Genomic DNA, 26538 nt, shown 5'->3' on the forward strand with positions numbered 1-26538 from the left:
AAAAAATATAAGGAACTCAAATCATATATACTTCAAGGTGATTTATTATGATAAATAAATACAATTGTTTAAACTGTGGCAATAAAACTAGACATTGCAAGCCAGAAGAGAAGAATCTTGCAATAAAACATTAAGGACAGTGTAAAACTTACCAGCAGTTTTCTAGCAAGCTCAACAAATTCTTCTACAACCAAGATGAACTTGGGCTTTAGAAAATATTTGTTTGAAGCAACTGAAACCATACATAGCAAGCATACAGAGCAAGCTGGCGAGGCAAAGAAACCGCATAGGTTCTAATTATACCAGCAACTGTGACTGAAAGACAAAATTGTCACTTTTAAAAGGCTGATGAAACAGAGTGCTTTGATAGAGTTTGCACTACTGTCAAAAAGTAAGTGATGGTTAGGTACACGTTTTTTTTTTTTTTTGTTTGTTTTTTTTCCTTCTTTAGTTTATCATTCCTTGTGATGATGTTTTTTTTTTGCAAAAGTAAAGTTTCACAGTTCGGACCAGCCAAGCATCATACAAATTTCAGCAGATTCTACCAAGCTTCTGAGTGAAATTTATGCTGTTAATTCTTCATGATGAGTTCTTTGATAGTTTGAAACCTAGTTTTTTTCATTATCCTTCTACCACAACTAAAATTTTTGCAGTGCAAAAGCAATGCAATGAAAGACAAGTGGATGTCAGAAGGAAGTCCAATATAGCTAAAAAATTCCATTTTGAACTCAGATTTCAGATCTTGGAACACTGGGTAGGCTGTAGCAATACATGTTTTCCTTTGCTTTTCCCTCAGACAGCTGAAAAGAGAGCAATCTGAAGGTTGCATTATATATGCTGATGTATTTTCTTTGTATCATTTTCTGATCCACAGATAAAAGGTAAGATACAAAATGCAGACCAAGAAGCAAATAAAAATATTTTATATGCTCCAAGAAATGTATTTATATGAAATACATAGTAATTATGATAATATGAAATATTTGTGCATATGTTATCAATACTGCAACGTTGTCATTGAATCGCAGAATCATAGAATCACAAGGTTGGAAAGGACCTACAAGATCATCTAGCCCAACTGTCCTTCTAGCACCATTACTACCTACTAGGCCACATATTATAGCTCATCATCCAGAAGCCTTTTGAACACTGTCAGGGACAGTGACCTCCCTGAGCAGCCATTCCAGTGCCCGACCACTCTTTGAGAGAATAAGTTTTTCCTTATGTCTAATCTAAATCTTCCCTGGTACAACTTTTGGCCATTTTCTCAGGTCCTATTTGTTGCATGGAAGAAAAGGCCAAAACCCTCCTAATCACAACTTCCCTTCAGGAAGTTACAGAGTGCCACGAGATCTCTCCTGAATCTCCTCTTCTCTAAAAGTAGTTATAAATTCTTCTGTTAAAAACTGTTCCATTAATTCTACTGCATAGACTCAGACTTTTATTTCTCACTAATGTGATGATGTGTTCAAATATTGCAATATATCACTCTGGACTAAAGGTACAAATTCCTCTTTATAAATTAATATTTTTAACTTTGGAGATTATCTACATAACTGTATTTTAAACTCCTTAGAATGCTAGACAATGCACTTGCATGGGAACTGCTGAATCATGGCCTGAATCTCTGATTGATCACCTGAAGAGAGCAATGAGTCAGCCCTAGGAGCACAGGTGAAGGCAATTCACCTGTGATGCCAGAAGGGGTGGAGCCTGGCTCCACTTCTCCTAGACCCATTTAAGAGCTGACTAGCAGCGGGGAAGGATCTCCAGAAAGAAATTCTTCCTTTAGAGTTTTACAGTGAGCCCAGGACAAGGATAAGCACTCTATTTTCTTTTTGGTATAATAACCTGCTTAGCCAAACTGTCTTGTTTATTTCATAATTATGACACCTGTATATTCATAGATTGTACAGCACTGAATAATAGTCGTAAGGGAAAGCTGATGTTTAGTAAAGTGTAGTTGAGTAGAGCTGTAGGAAAAACAATATCAACGTATTTATAGCAGTAGCTAAAATAATACTGATCTACCTGAAGTGCATTTTTTTAGGTTATAAGTAGCTATTTCCCACAAAATATCAACCGTTCTTGCTACTACATACAATCCTTAACTGGTGAAATATTAGAGATTCAATGTATCTAAGTTTTTTAAGGAAAAACTTAGTTTCATTACAGATCTTCTGAATTAGTCTCCACCTGCCATTTCTGTAGGAGGTCACCTTCTTTGTGCCACAGGGGAAAAGAAATGAGATAAAAAAGTGTATGCATAACAGCTAAAATATATTCAAAGATGTATCAAGCAAGAGGAAGCACATATTCAGAACACAGACACAGACACGCACAAAAAAAAAAAAAAAAAAAAAAAAAAAAAAAAAAAGTGTTGGTACTGGTCTAAGGAACAGAAAAGCTTCCAACTATCCTTATCCAGAATTTGGTCATTAATTGTTTGGGAATTGCGAGTTACTGAACCAAGCAAAGATTCCCCGGTCTAGAATGGTATGATGTGATAAGAATACCAGCAGAGACAGAAAATAGTGTCTGTCTATCTAGTCTTCAAATCTACATAATTTTTCTCTCTGTCATTTACATATACTTATCCTCAATTTTAACTTTCTTCTTGATTTTTTTGGAAGCCTTCATTATACACTAAGGGTATGGTAATATTACATCTTATGGTTTCATAGCTATCATTCAGGTTGCTTGGAAGAATTGTTCAATAAGCTTCATGGAGATAACTTCTGGAAATGTAAGAGGCAAGCTGTCATGTTACAGTGAAACTAGTTAAAAAAAGAACATTAACTAGGTCAACTCCAAAAAAAAAATGCTTTGCGTTACAGTGCTTGTCACAAATATAAATTTTTTTTTTTTTTTTTTCAGTATTCTTTAATTGAATATGGAGTTAACTCCAATATGAATATGACAAATTATTAATGGATTTTTCCTCCAGCGTTCAAATATACCCGTGCTAAATATATTTATGTTAGGGCTTCTTGTTATTCTGTTTTTGGTCTGGCAGAACATGAAGGTATTTTATACTTTCTATGACTGACGTACAGATAAGGGGGACTGTTCAAGTTAGGGACATCGGTACTGAACGATCTATGTTATACAGATATTTCTAAAAAGGTTGTATGAATTACTAGCCTTGCTAAAGTCAGATTTTTAAACAAGAAATAATTCCCAAATTATAAGCTTCTGTTACATTTTAAAGTGAAATTGGATGCATTCATCTTCCAAAAGAATGTAGAAACATTGGTGCATGATGTTCTCCAAACAACCATTTCCTTGAAATTCTAGTGAAGAAAAGTACAGTGTGTAGCATTAGTAGTATTTCATAGAAATAAGCTAAACTGTAATCAATGTAGAAAAAATCAATGGCAAAACAAGAAAAAAAAATAAAACACTTCACATTATTTAAAGTGAACTTTTGTGATATTAATTCCAATTCTGTTTAATGGGAATTTAGTGGGATTCCTTTTACCCATCAATACATATTTGTTCATCACCGGATATTATGCTTCATTTAGTTGTTTGAACATTCTGTGAAATACAAGAGAAACATTGTTTTTTTTTCACTAAACATCTACCATATCTTGAGATTACCTATAAATAAGAAGAAAATACAGACAGCCCAACTAGAACACTATTTTATGAATATCCAAAAACTGGTGAAATGAAATGGAATACACCTCTGTGATGACTTTTGTACTCTGGAATCCTTCATTGTCTCTACTTGTATTGAAATATAGTTTATTTATACCAAAAGCTTTTCAAGACTGATTGATTTTCAGTTTATTCACCATGTTAATTTTTGTATATTGCAAATGAAACTGCAATTGTACAAGAAAATTAGACATACTTACATGATTTGTGTTTCACATATGCATGGGAATGTGCTCAGCTTTTTGTTGGAAAAAAAATCATTATTATGCTGTGAAGACTCTTAATACAGACCCCTAATAATCTACATACAAAACTAAGGTTCTTTTATTCAAAAGAATGAAAAAAATGCTACGTACTTATGCAATCTTACCTATTAGAGCTGTTGCATAACCTCTTTGCTTCAGGAGTTTGGAAAATGTTATTTCTTCAGAAGGAAGTCCACCAGAAGAAGCAGAAAATAGGAAGACACCAACTCGTGAAAAAGCAGCCATTCCTGAATACAGTGAGAATGAATGAGACTTAGATAACACCGTGAAACAGTTTTCATTGATTATTTCTGAACTTCTTCTTGAACTTCTGATTTTTTTCTTGAAGTAGTACCGTATAAATGACATATTACCAGCAGTCATTATGAAACACAAGTGGCAGATACTGTCATCTGTTGTCATTTGTTCAGCTGATTTTTTTCCTGTATTTTTACCAGAAAATGGTAAGTGGAGAAAATGGAAATTCTGTTGCTGTGAACGTGGGGTCAACCACGTTCAGTCACACAAAGAGCTGCAAGACCTGTAAGCACTCTAAGATATAACATAACTTGAAGAAGTTGAGCTTGCATAATTTATTTTTCTTGAACATGGGGAAGGAATGGAGTTGAGGACACTTTCCAAATTCTTCTCCCAAATCTTCCACTTTCCTTATACGTGGTTTTCTTCATGACTTCAAGGTAATTTGAAAGAAGGCAGTAAATGCAGGGCAATTTTTCAGCATAAATATCATTAGGTCAAAAAAGAGCAAGAGAGCCTGACTTTAGAAACAGTGTCTAGAGCACTCAGTTTTGGTGGGAGAAAATCAGTGCTCCAATAGCCTGGACACACGACTGACTTCCAGCCTGAGAGTATCAAAGCAACATCAGTCATCAGCTAGTAAGACAACATCTAAATAAGTCACAGTAATCTCTATGCACTGATAGTCTGAAAACACTAACTTGAGTTTATAAGCTACTCTCAGGATGATGAACTAGAGAGCTCAGGTTCATTAAAATTAGATCACTAGGATTCCAGATGAGATTTGGCTCAGAGTACAGACAGACAGAACACAGGATATCTATGCAAATCTGTGCAGATGTATCTTCAGGAAGTTTGAATTATGCAACTTGGATGATTGCAGTGCCAAAATTACATGACTGATCTAGACAACCAGAATCTTCCCTCAGGTATTCATTGTGGTTAGAAGAGAAAAAGGCTTGTTAGACCAGTTTATTAAAGTGATCTCTGTCTTTCAAATGCTGACTTCAGATTTTCACCTTGCACAGCAACATCAGTTTTAGTGATCGATGGTTTAGGCAGTTTTAGTTGTCTATACACATCTGTATTTCATTTCAAGGTGTATTTTGGTCTCTCTTAACTGAAATCCATATAATTCCTTTAAGTTATCAGAAACAAATTATAAAACTATGATTTTTTTTTTCATCAGTACCTTTCTCTGAGTTTGTGTCTAATCAAATAATATATTTTGAAATATAAAACTCCTAGAGATGCAGAAAAATATTACTTTTTCAAAACTGTGATTCTAGCTTTTTCTATGACAATTTTCTACTAATTCTTTACTAGTGTTCCAGAGTAGTCTATATTTAACAATTTCATAATTTTGTTAAGACAGAGTTCAATTTTTGCATGCACATGGAAGTTATTAGGTGTAACTGAGAACAGGCCATTTAAGAACAAAAATCAGTTCAAACGCTAATTTTTCTGAAGAACAAGGTCTATAATGGAAACTGACCTCTGGCTTTACCTACAGTAAATATTAATAGCAATATAACTGTAATAGGTATATAAAATTTTCCTTTGCAGCTGAATGTAATGGAAATTTAGCAAGTTACATTAGCTGGCACTTTTGCAGAAGCTTGTTACATGATTTGAATGAACATGAATGTATCAAGTAGGCTCCAGAGTCTTGCTTTGCTTTCATTCCCAGAAGCAAGGACAGGATGTTTTATCACTAATGAACAAGTGATCTGATTAATGTATAATGATTCCTGCTAAAAATTATGTTGAGAGAATGTTAAAATTGCATGCCTAAGCACAGAGGAGATCAGTCTCAGCACACTAAAATAAACAGGTTCTCAGATTGTCTTTAGATTTGAAGTAAGATAAGTTATATGCATTCATAGGATACCTAACACTGTGTATGGCAAGATATGAAAGAAAAGATATGAAACAACTGAAGAGGTGAACAGCTTACAGTTTTGGACAGTGGAGGAAGTCAAAGTTTGGCTGCTCCTGCCATTAAACAACCATAGTTCAATCTTTTCTCAGTGTTTTTAAAAATATTTAACTCAATAAAAAGCTTTATATTGTGTGAACTCTTTGGCAGTGAGAAAATCTACCATCTACAGAAGGTTTCAAATGTTGCCCAACTCTCCAAAGCTTGATTAGACACTGAAACGAGTACCTAACCTGGTAAACACATGAGGAAAAAGGCAGAGCAAAAATGCACAGTTTACTGAAAATAAAATAATATATATATAAATGAAATATTTGAATTTTACCTGATCTGATAGGGTATCTCCCTGTCAGGAAAGCTGCCCTGCTTGGAGTACACAGTGGTGACGCAGCTAAATGCTGAGTAAGTGTCACTCCTTCTTTTGCTAGCCTGTCAATATTAGGTGTTCTTAAAAACAAATAATAATAATAATAATAATTAAAAAATAGAAGAGTATACAGATAAGATTATTTAAAAATGAGCATGGTGAGATTAAGATTTTGTATTAGACTCCATGTTATTAATGTTCACAGTTTGACTCTAATGTTAGCTACAGGAGCTAACATCCAACCTTCCATATCTGCTTGAGAACCTTGTCATCATGCAGACAAAAGTTGGCTGCTACAGGAGTAAAGCCTGTGCCTTCAGTTCTACAGCGAGAATATTAGAAATGAGAACTGGCCACGACCTACTGTGTGTTCTGGTACATCACTAACCTACAAGATTAATGACTATAACCTCAAGAAACAGTAATCCTTCCACATAAAAGTTCAAATTTAGTCAGAAATATTAATTTTCCAATAGATTTTTTGCTATCTGCAGCATCATATATGATGACATCATCTATGATAACAAGAAATTTTTTCATACTCCGGAGATGAAATTCTGAATTGTCATAACACAGAATACACATATTTGAGCTGTTCTGGTTCTCAGGAGTGACAAATATGACAGGAATGGCCCAGCAGGCACTAAGGTGCAGCAGGAGGGCAGGAGGGCTCCAAGATGGAGCAGCAGCTCCCTGCAGCCCAGAAGAGGGGTAGCGGTGGGGCAGGAGGGCTGGGGGAGCTGCCACCCATGGGGACTGTGAGGGGCAGTGACTGAAGGGTTCCTCAATACACAGCTGTGTTGGGGCAGTGCTGGGAGAGCTGCAGCCCGTGGGAAGCCTATATGGGATCAGTTTGGGAAGGACAACATTTTCTAATCTGTTAGTAGTTGGAAAAAAATAGATTAATTTATTTTGCACAGAGTCTGTTTTGCCTGTGATGATATTTGGTGAATGATCTCCCTCTCTTTATCTCAGTCCATGAACAGTGCAGTGCAGTGCAGAGTAGCCCATCAGAGTTGTTTGCTCAATTCTCTGTTTATGTTTCAACTTTTTGTTTGGATAAATACATTAGCTAACGATGTAATGAATATAAGGTTGAATATTCTATTCTACAGAAAGGTTATTACTTTTTCAACATATAAAAAACATAATACAACCTGTTTTCTTTGTTGTTGTTGTTTTCATTCATTTTTAATTGATAAATTCTTAGAAAAGGCTAAACACAAAGCTATGACTCCTGCAGATATATAATTGTACCTTAAAGTTCTGTTCCCATAACATCCCAGGTCTCCAATACCAAGATCATCAGCTATCAGTAAAACGACATTGGGATTTGAAACACTGTAGGTATTGACACTATTTATGGCACACTGGAAAATCATTAAAAATAAAAGAAGTCCCATCTTCTTCCTGGTATATAAGAACAAGAGAAAAAGGTAAGAGATAAAGACTTTAAAAAAAAATAATAATAATTCTAATATTATTGCCTTGGATTCAATAGTAAAAGTTTTTTTTTTTTTTTTTTTTGTTTTTTTTTTTTTTTTTTTTTTGTTTTGCTTAAGAGATTTTTTGCATTGTTTTCTCTCCAATATTTTTTTAAATTAAAAATGCATCTTTTGTTAAACAATAGTCATTCCTTCCAAGTGTTTACTGAGTTTTTAAATAAAAACAAATAAGCAGTTAGAACCTTTACGACAGTATATCTATGTATACAGAAGTGCTACAGAGAAATAAACCATTACATTTAGGAACATAAAAATCGAAATATTTTAGAATCAAAATTTCAAATGTACATTGCAAAAAAATCAATTCTGCTACTGAAGTGAGTGAATAGTTCTTCAGCAAAGGAAAATTCTATTTACACACAGGATAAAATAACATGGCAAAGGAGATAAAAATATGCACTGCAAAATTATTGAAAGGCATATTTAATAAAAAAAAAATCACAAATCATGGCCTATAGCAAAACTGTGTAAATGTATTTTTTACATACAATAATGTTCTATAAAAATAGCTCATGCTTTATCCAACTTCAAACAGGAAGAGTAATGTAATGGACACATTGCTACATTGAATGCTATGAATTCTATTTTACCTACATAGGGATCTGTTTAAACTGACTATGCTCTGGCTGAATTTGAGCAACACTGGGCTTTGATGGACAGTGCCAAGTACATTCAGCAAAACAGAACACCTTTTTCTTTTACCCCTAGTGATACTTCCATCTTTTCTGGATTCTGGCAACCTTTTTTCAAACACAGTTGAGATATGAGTCCCATCTGCACACCTGCTTATGCTGGGACAAAAAGGAAAATGGAGGACAACTGGCAGGTTCCACTGAGGTAGAAATTTTGAAAGCGAAACAGTAGGAAAAAGAACCAGGAACAAAGATTTCCAGAGAGAATGTGGACAGCAGATCAAGAAAGGAAAGGTTGTAAATCTGTGAGTTATGGTAAATAAAAGCAAATGGAGAGAACATAAAGAAGTCAGAACTGCAAAAAAGAGTTTGTGCAAAGGGACTAAACATCAAGGGAGAGCAATTCATAAATCACTGAGGTGTGGTGGGCAAAAGCATCCATAAGCACCCAGTAGTCACAACTGGTAGAACTTGTTCTGACTTGAATAAAAATCCAGGAAGGAAATAAGGGACCCACCTGAAATAAGAGCCGTGGGTTGAAATGAGGAGAAACAGTAGAGAGTTTAAGAAACAGGAAGAGACAGTATGACGGTGGACAGGCAGATAAACTGAGGAAAAAAGGGTGAGAGAATTGGGACTATGTGGGATAAAAGAGCTGAGCAGCTACAGTTAGGGAAGATGAAGGGAAATGGTTGGGAAGAAGAGCCTCCACAGATAAGACTTGATCAGTTACAAGTGGTGTTTCCCAGGGGTCAGAACTGAGGCCTGTGCTGTTTATTATCTTTACTGACGACCTGGACAAGGGGATTGAATGCACCCTCAGTTACTTTGCAGATGACAATGAGGTGGGAGGACGTGTTGATCTGCCTAGAGGTAGAATAGCCCTACAGAGGGGTTTGGACTGGCTGGGTAGCTGGGCTAAAGCCAGAGGGATTAAGTTCAATAAGACCAACTGCCAAGTCCTTCACTTTGGCCACAGCAATCCCAGGCAACAGGCTTGGAGCAGAGTAGCTGGAAGACTGTGCAGACGAAATGGATTTGAGGGTGTTGGTCAACGCTCAGCTAAACGTGAGCCAGCAGTGTGCCCAGGTGGCCAAGAAGACCAATGGCATTCTAGCTTGTGTCAGAAATAGTGTTGCCAGCAGAAAAGTGGAGTACAGGACCCTCTGTACTCAGCACTTGTGAGGACACATTAATGTTGCATCCTTTATGTCATATTACCTCCAAAAGATAAATAAAATAATATCCTTTTGGCTTAATCCTAATAGTATTTCATTTAGATAAACAAAATTTACTTTGCATTTGCAACAGACTAAAATCATGCAAAAATTCAATTACGACATCCTAACTAGTAACTTAGTAACTTAGTAACTTAGACAAAGCCTCTGTCAGACATAAGTTCAATTTAAGTATCTTTTTAAAATGATCTCTCTAAAATTTACTAGGTTAATCCCAACAACATAACAGAATTTAACAGCAGTATTGTTAAATAATAAACCATTTTTTTCCTTGTAGTAAATCGTATCATGAATGGAAGATAAGATTTTATTGTTTAATATAGTTCCATCAGTTTTATTTAAAACAAACAAAAAAAACCCCCTTCAAACTGTTTGATTAGATATGTATATTAGTTCCATGATTAATGTTCAGTAACATTCCTTCTGCCAGACAAATACTCATTAGAAATTTAGTTCTGAATGTGGTCTAGCCAGTAGTGAAATAAAAGAGTACCACAGGTAGTCATCTGACCTCTGTCAGAGGCCCACCATCCTGAGAGATTTAAAAAAAAAAAAAAAAAGGAAGGTAAATCATGATTAACTGTTATTAATAATAACAGTATAATTAGTACTAATAATATCATGTAATTTCCCAGGGAGGTGTTCTAAAGCGCTAAAAGAAATCTTTCAGATTCAGTAATTGCACATTATTAAGATGTATATGCATATATGCATATATGAAGAATGCATCTCTGCTCAGTCTTTGCAGTTAGAAGAATTTTAGGTCAGTGTTTTACATCAGCATGTGTTTTGTGTTTAGCTTAAAGACATAGTAACAATACCACTAGATTTTGATGGAAAGGAAAGGTAAGAGAGATGTGAAAGTTTCTTCTCTGATATCTATAGTACCTCACTTCAGAAAATACTAAATAATAATGCTGAACTGTGCAAAAATGTTGACATATGCAAGTATTAACATGTTTTCTATGTATATGCCCATTAGAATAAGATCTTTACAGTGCTACATTAAACAATGTAATATGACACTTCCTGACATATTTGAGGGCTTAGCTTAAACTCATCCATGATATCTAGCTTAATTAATATTTTTTGAAAGCCATTGAGTCAGGTTTTTGTTATATACCAAAGCTAGATAATTTGTGAAGTGGATGTTTCAAGAGGCCAAATTGAAGAGAGGAAGAAATTGTATGACAAAAACTGTCTCTTTTGAGTTACTCAATGGCATCCTCTGGAGTATGTCAAGATCAAAGCTTTGGATTGCATAACATAATATTATTGCTTTTCCCACTACCTAAAACAACTTTTCTAGTCAAAGTAGTTTACTACAGAGATTGCTGTGAAACAGCCAGTAAATTTTTCTTTGCTATGTAAGGCTAACAAGTAACACATAAATAATATGATCCAGTATGTTATGCTCTTTCCAAAAGGATGTTCCACTAAAAGAAAACAGAAATTGTATTTGCATAAATTTGTTCTCAAAATGTGAGATTATTATTTTTAAAACGGCTCTATTGTTACTTATGCCTTCATTATGACAGAACTCAAGGACTCTCAATACAACTTACTGTGTCAGAGTCAACAACTGAAAAAAAGGCTTCCTTCATTCATTCTGTGGGTAATTTTACCCACAGAGGAGCTAAAAGCCTATATGGCTTTTATCAACTAAGCAGTCATGGTGCAAACCAATCCATCTGAATTTTATTCATCTTAAAGTTATGCATTTAGCCTGAGTTAATTATCTAAGCATCCTCTCTAATTAGTAGGAAGAGATAAACATATTAAGAGAATGATTCAACTCTTCTTAAGACTGATACAATGAAATGCTGAAAGTAATGTTCATTATCTTTTTCCAGAGAAGGAAGAGAGCCTAAAGACCTAATTTAAACGACGTGTATATAAAAGGAATAAAGATGCATGAGATGTATCCCAACTTGATTATGGATTGTCTGTGTGTGCTCAGCATACAATAGGAGCAAAAAAAAAAGTTTTTCCTAGTACACAACCAATGTACTTTTCCATTAGTATGATGTGTTCTACTAACGGTACTAGTTTAACAGCTTATTACTTTATGTAATACCACTGACACCTGGGAACTAGGGACAATTCTTAATGAGTTTTAGCTGCAAAATTTTTCTTCAAGAGATGCACATAGCAATTTATCCTTTCCAGATTGTAAGGCAATCCTATGAATATTCTGTCCCAAGTACCCTACTGTTTCATTATTCTTAATTAAAAAAAATAAATAAATACAATTGTTTACGTCCAACTGCAAAGAGTGTTTTATAGGAGTATTGGTAATTCATTCTATGAATAAAGTCAGCTGTAGCCAACCCTGTATTTAGGTTACATTCACAAGTGTAATCAGACAAATAAACTTTATCTCTGACAGACTTTTGACAGAATAGAAATTGCATTCCCTGCTGCTATCTGAGCCAGATGATATTTCAAGAGAGCTGTTGTCAGAGGCGACCAGCTGACTGATTGTGAGTGCAGTTTGATTGTGGTTCACAGCTTCTTCCCTGCTGCCTTCTTCCCTAAGGGCTACAGAGACACTGGGAAACCAAAGCAGCACAGGACCAGCCAGCCATTGCTAGGGTCTATTACCTCCTTTCAGGCTAGAACTTATTACTTTCCCACAGAAAAATAAAGCACTTAAAGATTCTGACATGGCAGGAACCAGTCTGTGATTGTGTCTGGGTACTGTCTGGCAACTCATATGGAAAAGTCATGCACCTTCCCAAAGGCCCAAATATCATGTCTCCCTGTCTCTCATCACACATGGCAGATATTCTGGTCACATGCTTGTCCTCACAAGTAAAGAGTAGGAGAAAAGAGAGTAGCAGTACACCCATCACCGAATCACAGAATGGCTCAGGCTGCAAGGGACCTTAAGGATCATGAATCTCCAACCCCCCTCACCACAGGCAGGGCCACCAACCTCCACATTTAATACTAGACCAGGCTGTCCAGGACCCAATACAGTCTGGCCTTGAACACCTCCAGGGACAGGGCATCCACAACCTCTCTGGGCAGCCTGTTCCAGCACCTCACCACTCTCTCTGTACAGAAATTCCCCCTGACATCCAGCCTAAATCTTCCCTCCCTCAACTTAAAACCATTTCCCCTTGTCCTGCAGTTCTCAACCCTTTCAAAGAGTTGATTCCCTTCCTGTTGGTAGGCTCCCTTTAAGTACTAAAAGGCTGCAATGAGGTCACCCCACAGCCTTCTTTTCTCCAGGCTGAACTAGCCCAGCTCCCTCAGCCTGTCTTTGTATTATTATATGAGGTATATGCATATATGGGTGTTTTGTTGGTGAAAAGTATCCTGTAACCAATTCTCATGTTTGTTTGCTTTGCAATCTGTCCCACTGCAAAGACTGAGCACTGCTGTATTAGAATGTACATATACAAATTGAGAGAAAATTTCTGTGCCTATGGGACCAAATCGCAGGGGCTCACAAGATACAAAATAATAGCTTTTTATTTTTCCTTTCTCTTCACAGAATCACAGAATTGTAGGGGTTGGAAGGGACCTCCAGAGATCATCGAGTCCAACCCCCCTGCCAACGCAGGTTCCCCACACCAGGTCGCACAGGTAGGCATCCAGGCAGGTCTTGAACATCTCCAGAGAAGGAGACTCTACCACCTCCCTGGGCAGCCTGTTCCAGTGCTCCGTCACCTCACTGTAAAGAAGTTCTTGCGCACATTTGTGCGGAACTTCCTATGCTGCAGTTTCCGGCTGTTTCCCCTTGTCCTGTCTCCACTCACCACTGAAAAGAGACTGGCCTCACCACTATGCCCCCACACCCCAGGTATTTATAAACCTGGATTAGATCCCCTCTCAGTTGTCTTTTCTCAAGGCTGAACAGACCCAGTTCACTCAGCCTTTCCTCATAGGAGAGATGCTCCAGGCCCTTCACCATTCTCGTGGCCCTCCGCTGGACTCTTTCCAAGAGGTCCCTGTCTTTTTTGTACTGGGGAGCCCAGAACTGGACTGTACTCCAGATGAGGTCTTACCAGGGCAGAGTAGAGGGGGAGGATCACCTCCCTTGACCTGCTGGCCACGCTCTTTTTAATGCATCCCAGGATGCCATTGGCCCTCTTGGCCACAAGGGCACACTGCTGGCTCATGGCCAACCTGTTGTCCACCAGGACACCCAGGTCCCTCTCCGCAGAGCTCCTCTCCAGCAGCTCATCCCCCAGCCTGTACCGGTGCATGCAGTTATTCCTCCCTAGATGCAAGACTCTACACTTGCTGTTGTTGAACCTCATCTGGTTTCTTACTGCCCAGCTCTCCAGCCTGTCCAGGTCTCGCTGAATGGCAGCACAGACTGCACAGACTTTAGGTGTGTCAGCCAATCCTCCCAACTTCGTATCATCAGCAAATTTGCTGAGGGTGGCCACTATCCCCTCATGAAGGTCATTGATGAAGATGTTGAACAAGACTGGACCCAGCACAGACCCCTGGGGGACACCACTGGTTACAGGTCTCCAGCCAGACTCTGCACTGCCAACAATGACCCTCTGCACTCTAACAGTCAGCCAGTTCTCAACACACCTCACTGTCCACTCATCTATCCCACACTTCCTCAGCATTGTTATAAGGATGTCGTGGGGGACAGTATCAAATGCCTTTCTAAAATCAAGGTAGACTACATCTACCACTCTTCCCCCATCGACCCAGCATGTGACAACATCATAGAAGGCCATCAGGTTGGTCAAGCACGACCTCCCCCTGGTGAACCCATGATGACTACTCCTGATAACCTCCTTTTCTCCCAGTTGTCTGGAGATGGCATCAAGCACAAGCTGTACCATCACCTTTCCAGGGACAGAGGTGAAGCTGACAGGCCTATAATTACCCGGGTCTTCCTTCTTGCCCTTTTTGAAGATTGGAGTGACGTTGGCTATCCTCTAGTCATCAGGGACCTCCCCCATTATCCAAGACCTCTCAAAGATGATGGAGAGAGGTTCAGCAATGACCTCCGCCAGCTCCCTTAGCACACGTGGATGCACCCCTTCAGGTCCCATGGACTTGTGGACCTTAGTACTGCCTAGGCTCTCAAGCACCACCTCTTTCCTGACTAAAGGGAAGTCTCCCATTCCCCAGACCCTCTCACTAACCTTCAGGGTGTGGGAAACCTGAGGGAGAGCATTTTCACTGAAGACGGAAGTAAAGAAGACATTCAGTATCTCTGCCTTCTCAGCATCTCCTGTTACCAGAACCTCCCCTCACTTAGTAAGGGGCTCACATTCTCTCTAGTTTTCCTTTTGCTGCTAACATATTTGAAGAAGCCTTTTTTATTATCCTTTATCACTTTAGCCAGATTCAATTCCAGGTGGGCTTTAGCCTTCCTCGTTGCATCCCTGCAGACCCTGACTACATTCCTATATTCTTCTCAAGTGGTCAGACCCTTTTTCCACATTTCATGGACCTTCTTCTTTCCTTTGAGCACAAGTGAAAGCCATGGAGAAAAGGTAAGATGAGCAACTTGTCAAAGACTGAGTTTCTTAGCAGATTCCAATAAAAAGGAAAGCCTATTTTTTTGTTATTCAGTCATACAAGTAGTTCAGGAATTATGTACTTTTACTTCTGTGATACAACAAATATTCAGGGACTGATGTGTCCTCCTTCTGTTGACAGACATGAACATGTCTCTGGAAAACCCCTCTGAAATTTTTTGGATGGGATACTTAATAGTAAATTAAAAAATAATGCAATTTCTTTTTTTTTTTTTTACTTTTTTTCTTTTTTTTTTCTTTTTTTCTTTTTTTTAAGTCATAATTTAAAAATGAAATACTTCTTATTTTTACACCTAGAAAAATGATCTGCTTAGAATTTACAAGTGAAACAAAGCCACTTATGTTCTTGTCTTGGGCAGAGAGAGATTTTTGCTATGCTACTTTGAACAGAGCTAAAGATTTGATCAAAGTCACAATTTGTTTAAAGACTCAATGCAAATTTAGAATAAATAGAATAGAACTATTCATAATTTTTATTCTGTCCTCTTATATAGCAACAAAAAAGCTTCAGGAACATAATACATATATACACATAGTAAGATGACAAGCCATTTTCTTACTAGTTCTAATATAGAGGTAATTCACCAGAATTATTCATTTTAAACAATAAACAGTTTTAAAAACAAATACTATTGTCAGAAACAAAAGAAATCTTACAAAAAAAAAAAACAGAAAAGAATACTTTGAAATTAGAAAAAGGATTATGAGCTGCAAAGTTGTTACACAGTTGCCTGATTACAAGCTACAGAGATCAAAATCTTCTCATAAAAAATGTGCAAGCCAAGTGACAAACACATTAACAAAATAACGCATATACATTAGCAAACTTTTTATCTGAATCTTAAAGCTTTAATCATGTACTAATTTCAGAAGACGAATAGTTGACTCACACTAGAAAAAAAAAGAAGGAAAAAAATAATAAAAAAACCTTGTGAATATACTTATTATGGCAAAATATTTGAGAGACATTATTTAAATTTAATAGGATTAGGCAACAGTTAGAATTAATGTCTTAAAAAGGATATCTGAAAGAATAAATAATTATCCAACTAAAAATATCCACTTATAAGAAGAGGCTTAAATGGGTCCTGAATGTTTGACATGAAACAAAACAAAACATCTAGAAGAAACAGAAATACATGTAGTGCACGACAGAGATATATGAAAAAGGCAAAGTTATAAAGATCCTTATGAATAAACTTTTGCACTTTGCCTTCCCCTTTCCGTTCTCTCTCTCTTTCTTTTATCTGGTTTTTCCCTTTCTCTTTCATAGGGACTTTACACAACTTTTACATATTCCTGTTAAAACAGAACACATATTTAAAAAGTCAAAATCCCAACACAACAGAATGAATGAAAATTATCATTAGCTGAAGACTATATTAGCTCATTTCATTTTCATCTTATTTTTTATGACATTTCAAGATCATAAAGAAATATAAAAAGTATATTAAATAAGATTTTTTCCCCCAATTTCTTGTGACACATCAGTATTAACTTTCCTTTAACATTTGAAGAGTTCCTCAGTAATTGCTCTAGGGGTCTCATTATCTTCTGGCCTGGACTAGAGCATGCTACAAGTATGTTTGAAATGGGTAATATGTTTTTTAAATCATATCAGAATGTCTGTATGCAATTTTTTTCCTTCATTCAATGCCCTTAGGTATGACACACCACTGAGTTCTTAAGGTTAGATTTTGCTTATCAGTGGAAAAAGAACATATCATTTTTTGTCTGATGTGTATTTCTCAGAACTAATGTTTTGCTGCTACTATTAACAACTGCCATAATAGACAACATATTCAGTTGTCAGTTGTAATAACTAATATAAATGGAAGATGTAACTCTTCTTACGTAGCTAAGAGTAACATCTGTAAATGAGTAATCCATGTCATCAGCTTCTAATTCAGAGCTGTGTTTGTCAGCAGTGCTTGATAAAACAGTACTTCCCTAAAAAAAAAAAAAAAAAAGAGTAGCATTCTAGTTTATTGATTTGATTTCTAATTAAATACATTTTGTAATGGTAGGGATCCTAGAAGAAAACAAGTTTGCATACCAGTCTGTCTAGTTTAAGACAATGTCACAGGAGAAACAGTCTGTCTGAGCTCTGTTTCCTAAGAGATCTTTGTAATATGACTGTTCAATTGATTCTGCTTTTTTTAGTATGGTGGGGGGCAGAGGGGAGAGGGAAGGGAAAAGAAAATAAAAAGTGAAAAAAAAGAACAAAAAGAACAGACTATCTTTACACCTTGGCCTTTTAATTTCAAACATTTGTCTGGGAAACAAAAAATCCAGGATCAGTGCAATTCTGAGCCTGAAGCAGTTAAAACCTGCATTTTCACAGCCTGGAGTGCTACAGTAATGATTCTTGTTAAGCATTTCTTGGCAACTCATCTGAAATGTCCAGATTGCCTTTAATCCTCCTTCTCACTCTAAACTGATTTTCTTTCATTCCTCATCCTAAAATTTTCTCTTATAAAATCATGAAATCACCATACAAACTCTTCTACAATCCTAATCTTTCTCAACAATGTTATTTCTTCTTTATGAATCCCATACTATTGTCATATCAATACAGATTCAGACTGGATACCTCTCGGATGCAGCTGCTTGTTTCATTCAGTTCTGCTTGCCCAGGTGCTGCTGTTTCCACTAATGCTCCATCACTACTGCTGCTGCTGCCGTTCCTCCCTGCTTGACTTCTCTCCCCGCCAAGTAAGGTTTCCACCAGGCAACAATATGCAGTGCTTCCCCCGCTGGCTACTGTGGTTCTCCAGGTATTAGAACAGCATCAGCTGCTAGTCTGACAGGGACTGAACACCCAAATACAGGTTTGTACTTCCTAAAATCCACATGAAGAGCACCCTAAGGCAGAAAATGTGTTTGTGAGAAAACAAGGCGTATGGAATCCATATTATTAATGAGTCATTACAAAACTGCATAGCAATACATGTGGTCAGACTCATACATTCTTTTGAACTTTTTTTTGTTGTTAAATCGACTTCTATTTTCATCTTCCTTCCTTCTTGTCTCAGGTGCTTGCCCGAATAGAGTTCTGTAGAAACCTGGCAGATAAAACCTATTTAGAAGCTATGACGTCTTCCATACCTGCTCTCTTCCTCTCTTATTCCTTGCCATCCTCTCTTAGTAGTTCCCCTTATGGATATTGTTTCCTCAGTAACCATGTTTACACTCAGTTAACAGGTTGAATGTGTGTGAGAATACAAAGGAAGAGATTAGCTTTATTTAATATCACTTAAAAAGTCATAATTAAGTCTCACACTTTTCCACCTTTGAATCAGAGAGATTTGGTTAGATTACACTGCTAATAAACCAGGGTCACTTCAAAACTCCAGGCTTATTTTGAAACCTAGCCACCTCCAAAACTATTTAACAATTTATTTCCACTGGATCTTGAAAGAGTCTGTAATCAAAATTATATACACTTCTAACATTACTTTTTAAACAACCAGAGCTTAAGTGGTAAGAAAAAAAACTTACAGCTAGAAAATGTTCTACTACATAAGCACTCTACTCTATTTTTCATTCAAAATGCTTTCACAATTCAATAAAGCTTATGCTCTTTTTAGCCCACTGTAGTCAGGGAATGTTCTGTTCCACTGCAGTACTATACAGTAAAGTGTATTTTGTTGCAAAAAAGATAGTATTAGTATGCCTTTTTTCTTTCTTATGTAAAATACATTAATCTAATAAGGAAAAGACATCATTGCATGTTATTACTTCCCATAATTACTAACTTCCAGTCATGAAGAATTTGCTTTGAGCCATGAAAGAATATGAACACCAACAATGGATTAACTCAAAGTTTACAATGAAACTACATATAAAAAAAACATATCTGGGTATGGGAGAGGTGTTTTACCTTGCAGCATGGAATTGTTTCTGTTTCTGCCTCTAGTTTACAAACAAGATGGCTGTGCCCGTATTATCAGTAAATGAGTGTAAAGTCCAGTCACGTGAGCTGAAGCAGAAGGGTGGAGAGGAAAAGAGAAGGACAACACTGAAAAAAACCCCACAATGTGTTGTTACACAATGCCTACACTGCTTTTTGATAAGAAACTAATTCACTGCTAGGAACAATTTCAACATGTTTTCAAAATGCAAATACATACAAACCTTAGCAAGAACTCATCTTAGTTTGCCACTGAAGATCTTCTATCAGGCTTTTCAAATGCTACTGACATTGTCATGTATTCTTGGAAAACTAGGTTAGTGCAAGAACTGCAGGTATATTTCTGCCATCAGTACACATCGTAAACATTCCTGCAGAATACCTATACAGCAATGTTTAAAAAATTGTATTAAAACACCTTGAGAAGCATTATTTCAGATCACTGTTTTTTGGATGCCAGAGCTAATCTTGTTTTGATTACTAACACTTCTTTTATAACTGACATGATCACAGAAAATGACTGCTCCCAGGAAGTCCTAATACAAAAATTCAGTCATTAAGCTTTTAGTTTGTGTATTATACTATTCCATCTACCCCAATCTACTTATTTTTAACAACAAAACTTGATCAGGAAGATACATCTAAAGAAATGCAACAACTGCTGCCAGTGACACAACAGAATCTGCAACCCTTGCATTCTAAATACAGAACTTCATGTTCCTTTCAGGCAAAATGCTGAAGCTAAATGAATGACTGGGACAAATCAAACTGAAACAATATTTCTGAATAGCCATCTACATGCAACATTTATGTTATATTTTACTTCGCTTCAAGAAATCAGCACAGCTTGTTCAGAGCTTTTCTCCTATGTTTTCCCCTCTACTCTAAAATAATATTGTAAAATAAGAACACTAAAAGCATTTTAATTTTTCTCTACTTTATCTCAAATACAAATAATAAATGTTAGTTCTACATTACAACTTGAAAAAAAACTGTCGTGCAGTAGCTGAAAGCATTGGAAACTAAAAATATTAAGTCCAACCAATTACTTAAAATCTTGATAACAAAATAAGTACTCAGTTATTTTTTAATCTCTATGAAAATCATAGTTTTGATAAATCATATTTTAGAAAGTACTGAAAAGTCCCTCATGAAGGAATCAGCACAAAAATTTTAACAAAATGAGTGTGTGTATGCCAAAATATAGACAAATTGAACAAGAAGACAACTTATCTGCTTTAATATTACAGTTCAAGGCATTCAACATAAAAAATTAAACATTAGTCTTTAGTGGGTTTTTCCACTGAAGACAGTTTCCCACTCTGCAAAGTGGCTAACAGTATCTATTCACCTAAATATGAATGTCCATATGCATAATAGAGTTAAATTCTCAGAATGGGTAAAGAAAAGTAGTTTTGAAAATGTGTTTGGAAGGAAAGGTAGATACAAAAATCCCTGACTGGATTTATTGGAAGATCCTATGACAGAGCTACAGTGAGCCAGACCTTTTGACTCAGTTAATCAAAACACCTCTCCTAACTTTAGTTAACACCTCTGCTAATTTAGTCTCAAACACAACTACGTGTTCATCTACCAGGAAATTGCATGCATCCTTGTGAAAACAAAACATAATAAAGATCACTCCGATTTTCAACTGGTAGAATGATAGAGCACATCTAAATCTTTCCACTTGTACATAAATCTGTTAATCCCAACTACGTAACAAAACTGAAATCTCTGCATTATTTTTTTTTTCATGGTAAAATCCAAAGAATGTAGCTAATTTGAGAAAATAATTCTGAAAGTTACATACATCCAGAATGAAAAGATATTGCTCTGTTGTTCCTATGATCTTTATATATATAAATCGGATTATTGGTTTTAATGGTATTTCTTCTGCAGCAAATCTTCAGTGAAAAACAATGGAAAAGACTTCGATACATTCACACTTTGGCTTAGTCTGAGAATACCAGAAATAAATTTCACAGTTGAAATTTTTTTAACCATTTAGCTACTCTGGAGGACTGTAGGAAAATCACTATATGATAAGAATTTGTGAAACTTATTGACTGTGCAATTCAGAGTATGTCAAAATGTTTTTTCTTTCATTGGCCCAAACAGTTGGAAGTCAGAAAGTGCCAAATCCAGAATACACAGTGGGTGTGGTAGGACAATTCAGCCAAGATTGGCAATATGCTCCACAGTCTTCAAAGAGGCATGGAGCCCGGTATTATCATGTTGCAAGAGAAAGATTGTCTTCTCTGTCTTGACTTTGAAAGTCAGCATCACCATGCAGCAGAAAGAGTAGATGGTTTGTCCACGTTCCAAGAGGATCCAGAAAGATCACCCCTTTCTTATCCCCAAAGACAATGCACATCCCTGCTGAGGGATGCATCTTGAACTTTTTCTTTGATGGGAAATCACATATCTCCACTCTATGGACTGTTCTTTTGATTCCTGCTTTTAGTGGTGACACTGCATCTCATCATTGAATGATGTGATCTAGCAAACTGCCACCTTCAGCCTCATATAGGTTTAGTAGGTCCTGACAAACTTGCATACAATGTTTTTACTGTTCCTGCATGAGCATCTGTGTGACCTGGTGCAAACTTTGCAATATTCCAGTGCTTCCACTGCTGTTTCTGACCTACTGAAGTAGATATTCAGCTTCGTACACAGATCCGTGGTCATAATCCAGTGATATGCACGGTTGAACTAATTGAGACACTCTTCATTTTGTGGTGTGACAACTGAGCATGGCCATCTGGAATGTGGCTTGTCTTTCAGCTTGCTGTCACCACTACTGAAACACACCACCCGCCACCTCATGGTGCTCATACCCACTGTTTGGTCTCCATAAACAAGCAAGCATTGATGAATGTCAGTGGGTGCCATTTTTCTGCATGAAGAAAGTCAGTTATGCACCTTTGCTTCATCTGCACTTCTGTGTCAGATGCCATCTTGTCAGACTACCTCTCTGCTGCCATCCATTGCACCACAACAAAATGTAATGGAATATTGGCAGGAAGGTTCAATCTCTACTGCCATACCATCAACAAACAACTTTGGCATTGTGCCCAACATAATAAAATAGGAGGCATTACTTTCAGAGCATCCCTTGCAGTATATGCTCCTGCTCCTGGCAGGAGGGTTGGAACTAGATGATCTTTAGAACTCCCTTCCAACTTCTGATTCTATGATCCAGGTTTTCCATTCACTATAGATATAGATTCTTACTATCAGATAACATTTACCTGATTTACCTCAGGTTATGTATAAAACAAGTTCCTTAAAGAAATAAAGGTCTGATGAGACAGAAAAAATATATCATTGGATCTACTAGATAATGAATTTAGTTATTTTTCCTGGATACGTTAATTTAGAAAAAGCAGATGTATGTGCAGATCCTCACCCTTTGCTAGGTTGTTCAAGCAGAAGCAAACACATACTTAACTAGAACAGTTGAAAACTTCAAGAGATCAAACATTTACTTTATTTCCACCTAATATAAGATGCTTTAGTTTAGATATCAGCCCAGAAAATGCTGGCAGAGAATCAGTGACAAGCGTGCCATCTACTGAATGAAGTTCTTTCCTGAAGCATACAGGCTTTCCTCAGAGTTCTTCAATGCAACAATGCAGCCTAACACTTTCTCATTCCACAACCACAACTCAAGGCGGTGAGTCTGTGGTGGCGCATCCTACTTAATTGGGTACACACTCAACTTGTCTTGTTAATACCTTTTCAAAATTTGTATTAGCCTACTTTTTCCAGATGAGAGCATAGTTGTTGGGATAAAAACCATAAAAACACAACTATAGAGACAGGTTATCAAATGTGGTCATTACTCATTGCTGGTAGCAGTAACTGGACTAAATGACAAAACATTACTGAAACAGTGATACATTTTTCATACTGTAATACAGTTCCTTTCAGATAGCTGCTTCATCAGGCTGGCAAGATTATAATTTTTTATATTTAAAAATGCAGAAAAATCTTTCAAACTGTATGAAGACATACAAAGCACATAATAGGCTAGATATGTTGCCACTGATCAGTCTTAGTGGAGTATAATACCAAATATATTTAAGTAATAAGGATATAGCTAGAAGCAATTATAAAGAAAATTTTAAATCAAGTAAGAAGAAACAGAAGTTTCCAGCTTTTGAAAGGAAACAGCTAACACTGAAAGAAACAAAGGGAAATAAAAAGTCCAGGTACAGACTAATGACAAAAATTTGCTTTAATTCTGAAATATATTCGCACTAAGACAAACCTGGACATAGCAGGTTTTAGAATCCATTTCTTCCACTGATCATAACAGTGCCAATAGTCTGATCATAAACATCCATCAATGATCTCTCTCTTTTCTAAAACACATGTAAACTTGGTCATGGTAGAAGACCAGAGATTATTATTTATAGCTACATAGGCTGTAAAATTCAATTTATATAACAATTTGCTGAAACAGCTGATTGGCCTAAAATATGGAGAACAATCTGACTAAGCAGAGGCAGAAATATTCCCAAGAACTACAAATAATTCATTACTGAAAAAAAAAAAATGTGTTTATTGGAAAAAATTAGTAATTCAGTACTCACGGTAATTCAAAGGAATATTGTTATCTGTGGCAATGAAGACAGCCTATTAGTATGAGGTGACCTTACTATTTGCTACTGGTAAAACCCAAGGTTGTAAAACTTGATGTATCCAGTGCTGGACTTTCAAAGGTTAAAGAAACATGTTAAATCTAAAAAAAAATAAAATAAATAAAAATCAGAGGAACAACAGGGGCTATCTAAGAAGGGTAACAAAGTTGGTGAAGGATCTAGAAGGCAATAGGTGTGAGAAGTGTCTGAAGTCCCTCTGTTCAGCCCAGAGAAGAGCAAACTAAGGGAAGGCTTGATGGTGGCCTACAGCTTCCTCATGAGGGTAGTGGAGAGGCAGTGCTGAGCTCTGCTCTATGGTAACAATGACAGGACCCAAAGGAACTACATTTAGCTCCATGAGGGGAGGGTCAGGTTGAGTGTTAGGAAAAGGCTCTTCACCAGAGGGTGTCTGGGCCCTGGAATAGGCTCTCCTGGGCAGTGAACATGGTCCCAACCTGCCAGAGTTCAACAAGCACTTGCATTATGCTCTCAGACCCAGGGTTTGAATTTTGAGTGGCCCCATATGGAGCCAAGAGTTGGATTTCATCTTTGTGGGTTCCTTCCAATTTAGAATTTTCTATGATTCTAGAAAATGACTCTGTAAACCTCAAAAAATTTTAGAAAAATGTCTATCCTGGACAAACATTACACATATTCAGTTCTGTCTCAATGAAAAGAATTCAGCTAGATCTTGAATTCAAAACTAGGAACCATTCAGTCCTGTAGTGCTGCTGGGAGCAAGCATTCCCCTTACAGAACCCAAAACAAAATGTTTGAGGTGCACTTAGTAGGTGAAATGAACTGGCTAAAAAACTAAATTCAAGCTCTCGCTTGACAGCATTGAGATTTTAAGCTTCTTTCAAGGTACCTTTAATATCTAGTTGTATCTTCAAGTGTTTTTTCCAATCTTACAAACACTTTTGAAAACATCCTTCATTGATTGCTGCTAAATTCCAACTATAAAATAGGAAATACTACTACACTGTAGTTGACTTGTTTTTTTTTTTCCTATCTACACTCCGAACTTAATTCCTCAAGACATGTAAAGATATGCTTAACTTAAAGTAGGTATATGACCTATAAAGGGATTATTTCCACACACCAAAACTAGCAGCCTTCATGTTCATGCTCACAAAATGTATCTGACATTGGCTGTCCATAAAAGCACGTTCTGAAGTATATTACAAGTATGTGTCTGCATGTGTAGCAAGGAAGTAGGGCAGTAACTTCAGAAAGGAAAAGAGGCATTCCCAACAGGGAATTTTGACTTGCCTCTGAGATATGCTAATTCTTGTAACTAAGAAAAAATCCTTGTTCCCCTAGTCAATATGTCTAATATAGCTCAGCTTCAATACCAACTCAAGAAGCTGGCTAACTCTGCTTAGCATTGCCCCCTTCCTTCCCACCATTTCTGCTCCTTGATCAGAGCTGCTATAGCACAGTGTTATGGCTTCTCTATTTAGATAGGTCCAGATACTCAGACCAGAATAATCATTCCAGATAAAGGAACATAGCTGGTTTCCAACTGACTCCTGTACTACCTAGGTACTGACTGTGTGTTCACTTCTGAGTATGTAGATATTCTGAGCTGAGGGTCAGCTAGCTCATTTCTCTCTGGCCTATTTTCTGAGAAGAAACAACATTAAAAGGACAAGGACAGAATTCAGAATTGAGCTGTGAAGATTCAGCTCTCCAGTTTGTTGCATGCTGACTGGGCTACATGCACACAAAACTTTAAAACATGACAGATTAGTGCTTCACAATACTTGCTATCCAGAAAACACAAATTGTTCTCTTTCTTTACTTTCTGATGATGTAATTATTGCATTCTTGGACAATGTTCAGCTTAGGAACACAGGACTTAAAAGGGACCACTGGAAGGGTGTCTGCATTTAGTTCCACCCTTATTGTAGGCAACTAAGTGAGAAATGTCTTGCTTAGAAGAGTTAACGAAATACACATTCCATGTGGCACTACCTTCCCCATCCCCCCCCCCATAATTCATAACAAACTGTAGTAAAATGAAAAAAAATATAGCCATAAAAATCACATGCCAACGAAGAAACCAGTAAGTATAACCAGTATTTTTGGATCTTTTGATGATGTAAATTAGATAAATAAGATTTACAAGACATCCAAAAGAGGAAGTCATACGAAAAGCAAAACAATATAAAACACTTCAAATTTTATCTTGGTATGCATTTCCTTCTGCCTAAATCCTTCTGATAGTTTAAGGATAAGTAGGACCCATCCATTAAGCATTTAAGATTTCAGTGACAATGACACTGTTAATCATTTGCACATTTTGGCTGTGTGCAGCCAATATTTTACTGGAAGACCAAAAATTACATTAAAAAGCTAATTCACGAGCCATGTAATGTAGAGGAGTGATAATTATTCTCTCTGGCTTTAATGGAAACAACAAATGACCCTGAAGCATGACATTAAACTCTAATTTCCCAGCTTCTGAACCTGTTCATTCCATTGCCAATTCTCACCAACAAATATAAAAATTGTCATCTGAAAATATGTTAGATCCCTTGTCCCATCTTGTGCTTGATAGGTTCTTCTGGACTTTCACTCCTCATTGCTGTATAATAGTACCTC

General features: G+C 36.7%; 1 protein-coding gene across 2 annotated transcripts in view; it reads right to left on the reverse strand.

Annotated features, from left to right (window-relative positions):
* Window positions 1–26538, reverse strand: part of STS (steroid sulfatase) — a 122404-nt gene that overhangs the window by 91339 nt on the left and 4527 nt on the right. The window contains exons 2-6 of one of the 2 annotated variants that reach the window (XM_048928534.1): window positions 19253–19351; window positions 17963–18234; window positions 7730–7882; window positions 6431–6552; window positions 4034–4156 (exon numbers count right to left, since the gene is read on the reverse strand). In XM_048928534.1, the coding sequence (XP_048784491.1) occupies window positions 4034–4156; window positions 6431–6552; window positions 7730–7882; window positions 17963–17988 (424 nt within the window). In that variant the 5' untranslated portion in view covers window positions 17989–18234; window positions 19253–19351. The remainder of the gene's footprint in view (window positions 1–4033; window positions 4157–6430; window positions 6553–7729; window positions 7883–17962; window positions 18235–19252; window positions 19352–26538) is intronic. The other variant, XM_048928541.1, reaches the window with a different exon arrangement.

Source organism: Lagopus muta, chromosome 1 (genome assembly GCF_023343835.1).
Source record: "Lagopus muta isolate bLagMut1 chromosome 1, bLagMut1 primary, whole genome shotgun sequence".
In the NCBI taxonomy this organism is placed as follows: domain Eukaryota; kingdom Metazoa; phylum Chordata; class Aves; order Galliformes; family Phasianidae; genus Lagopus; species Lagopus muta.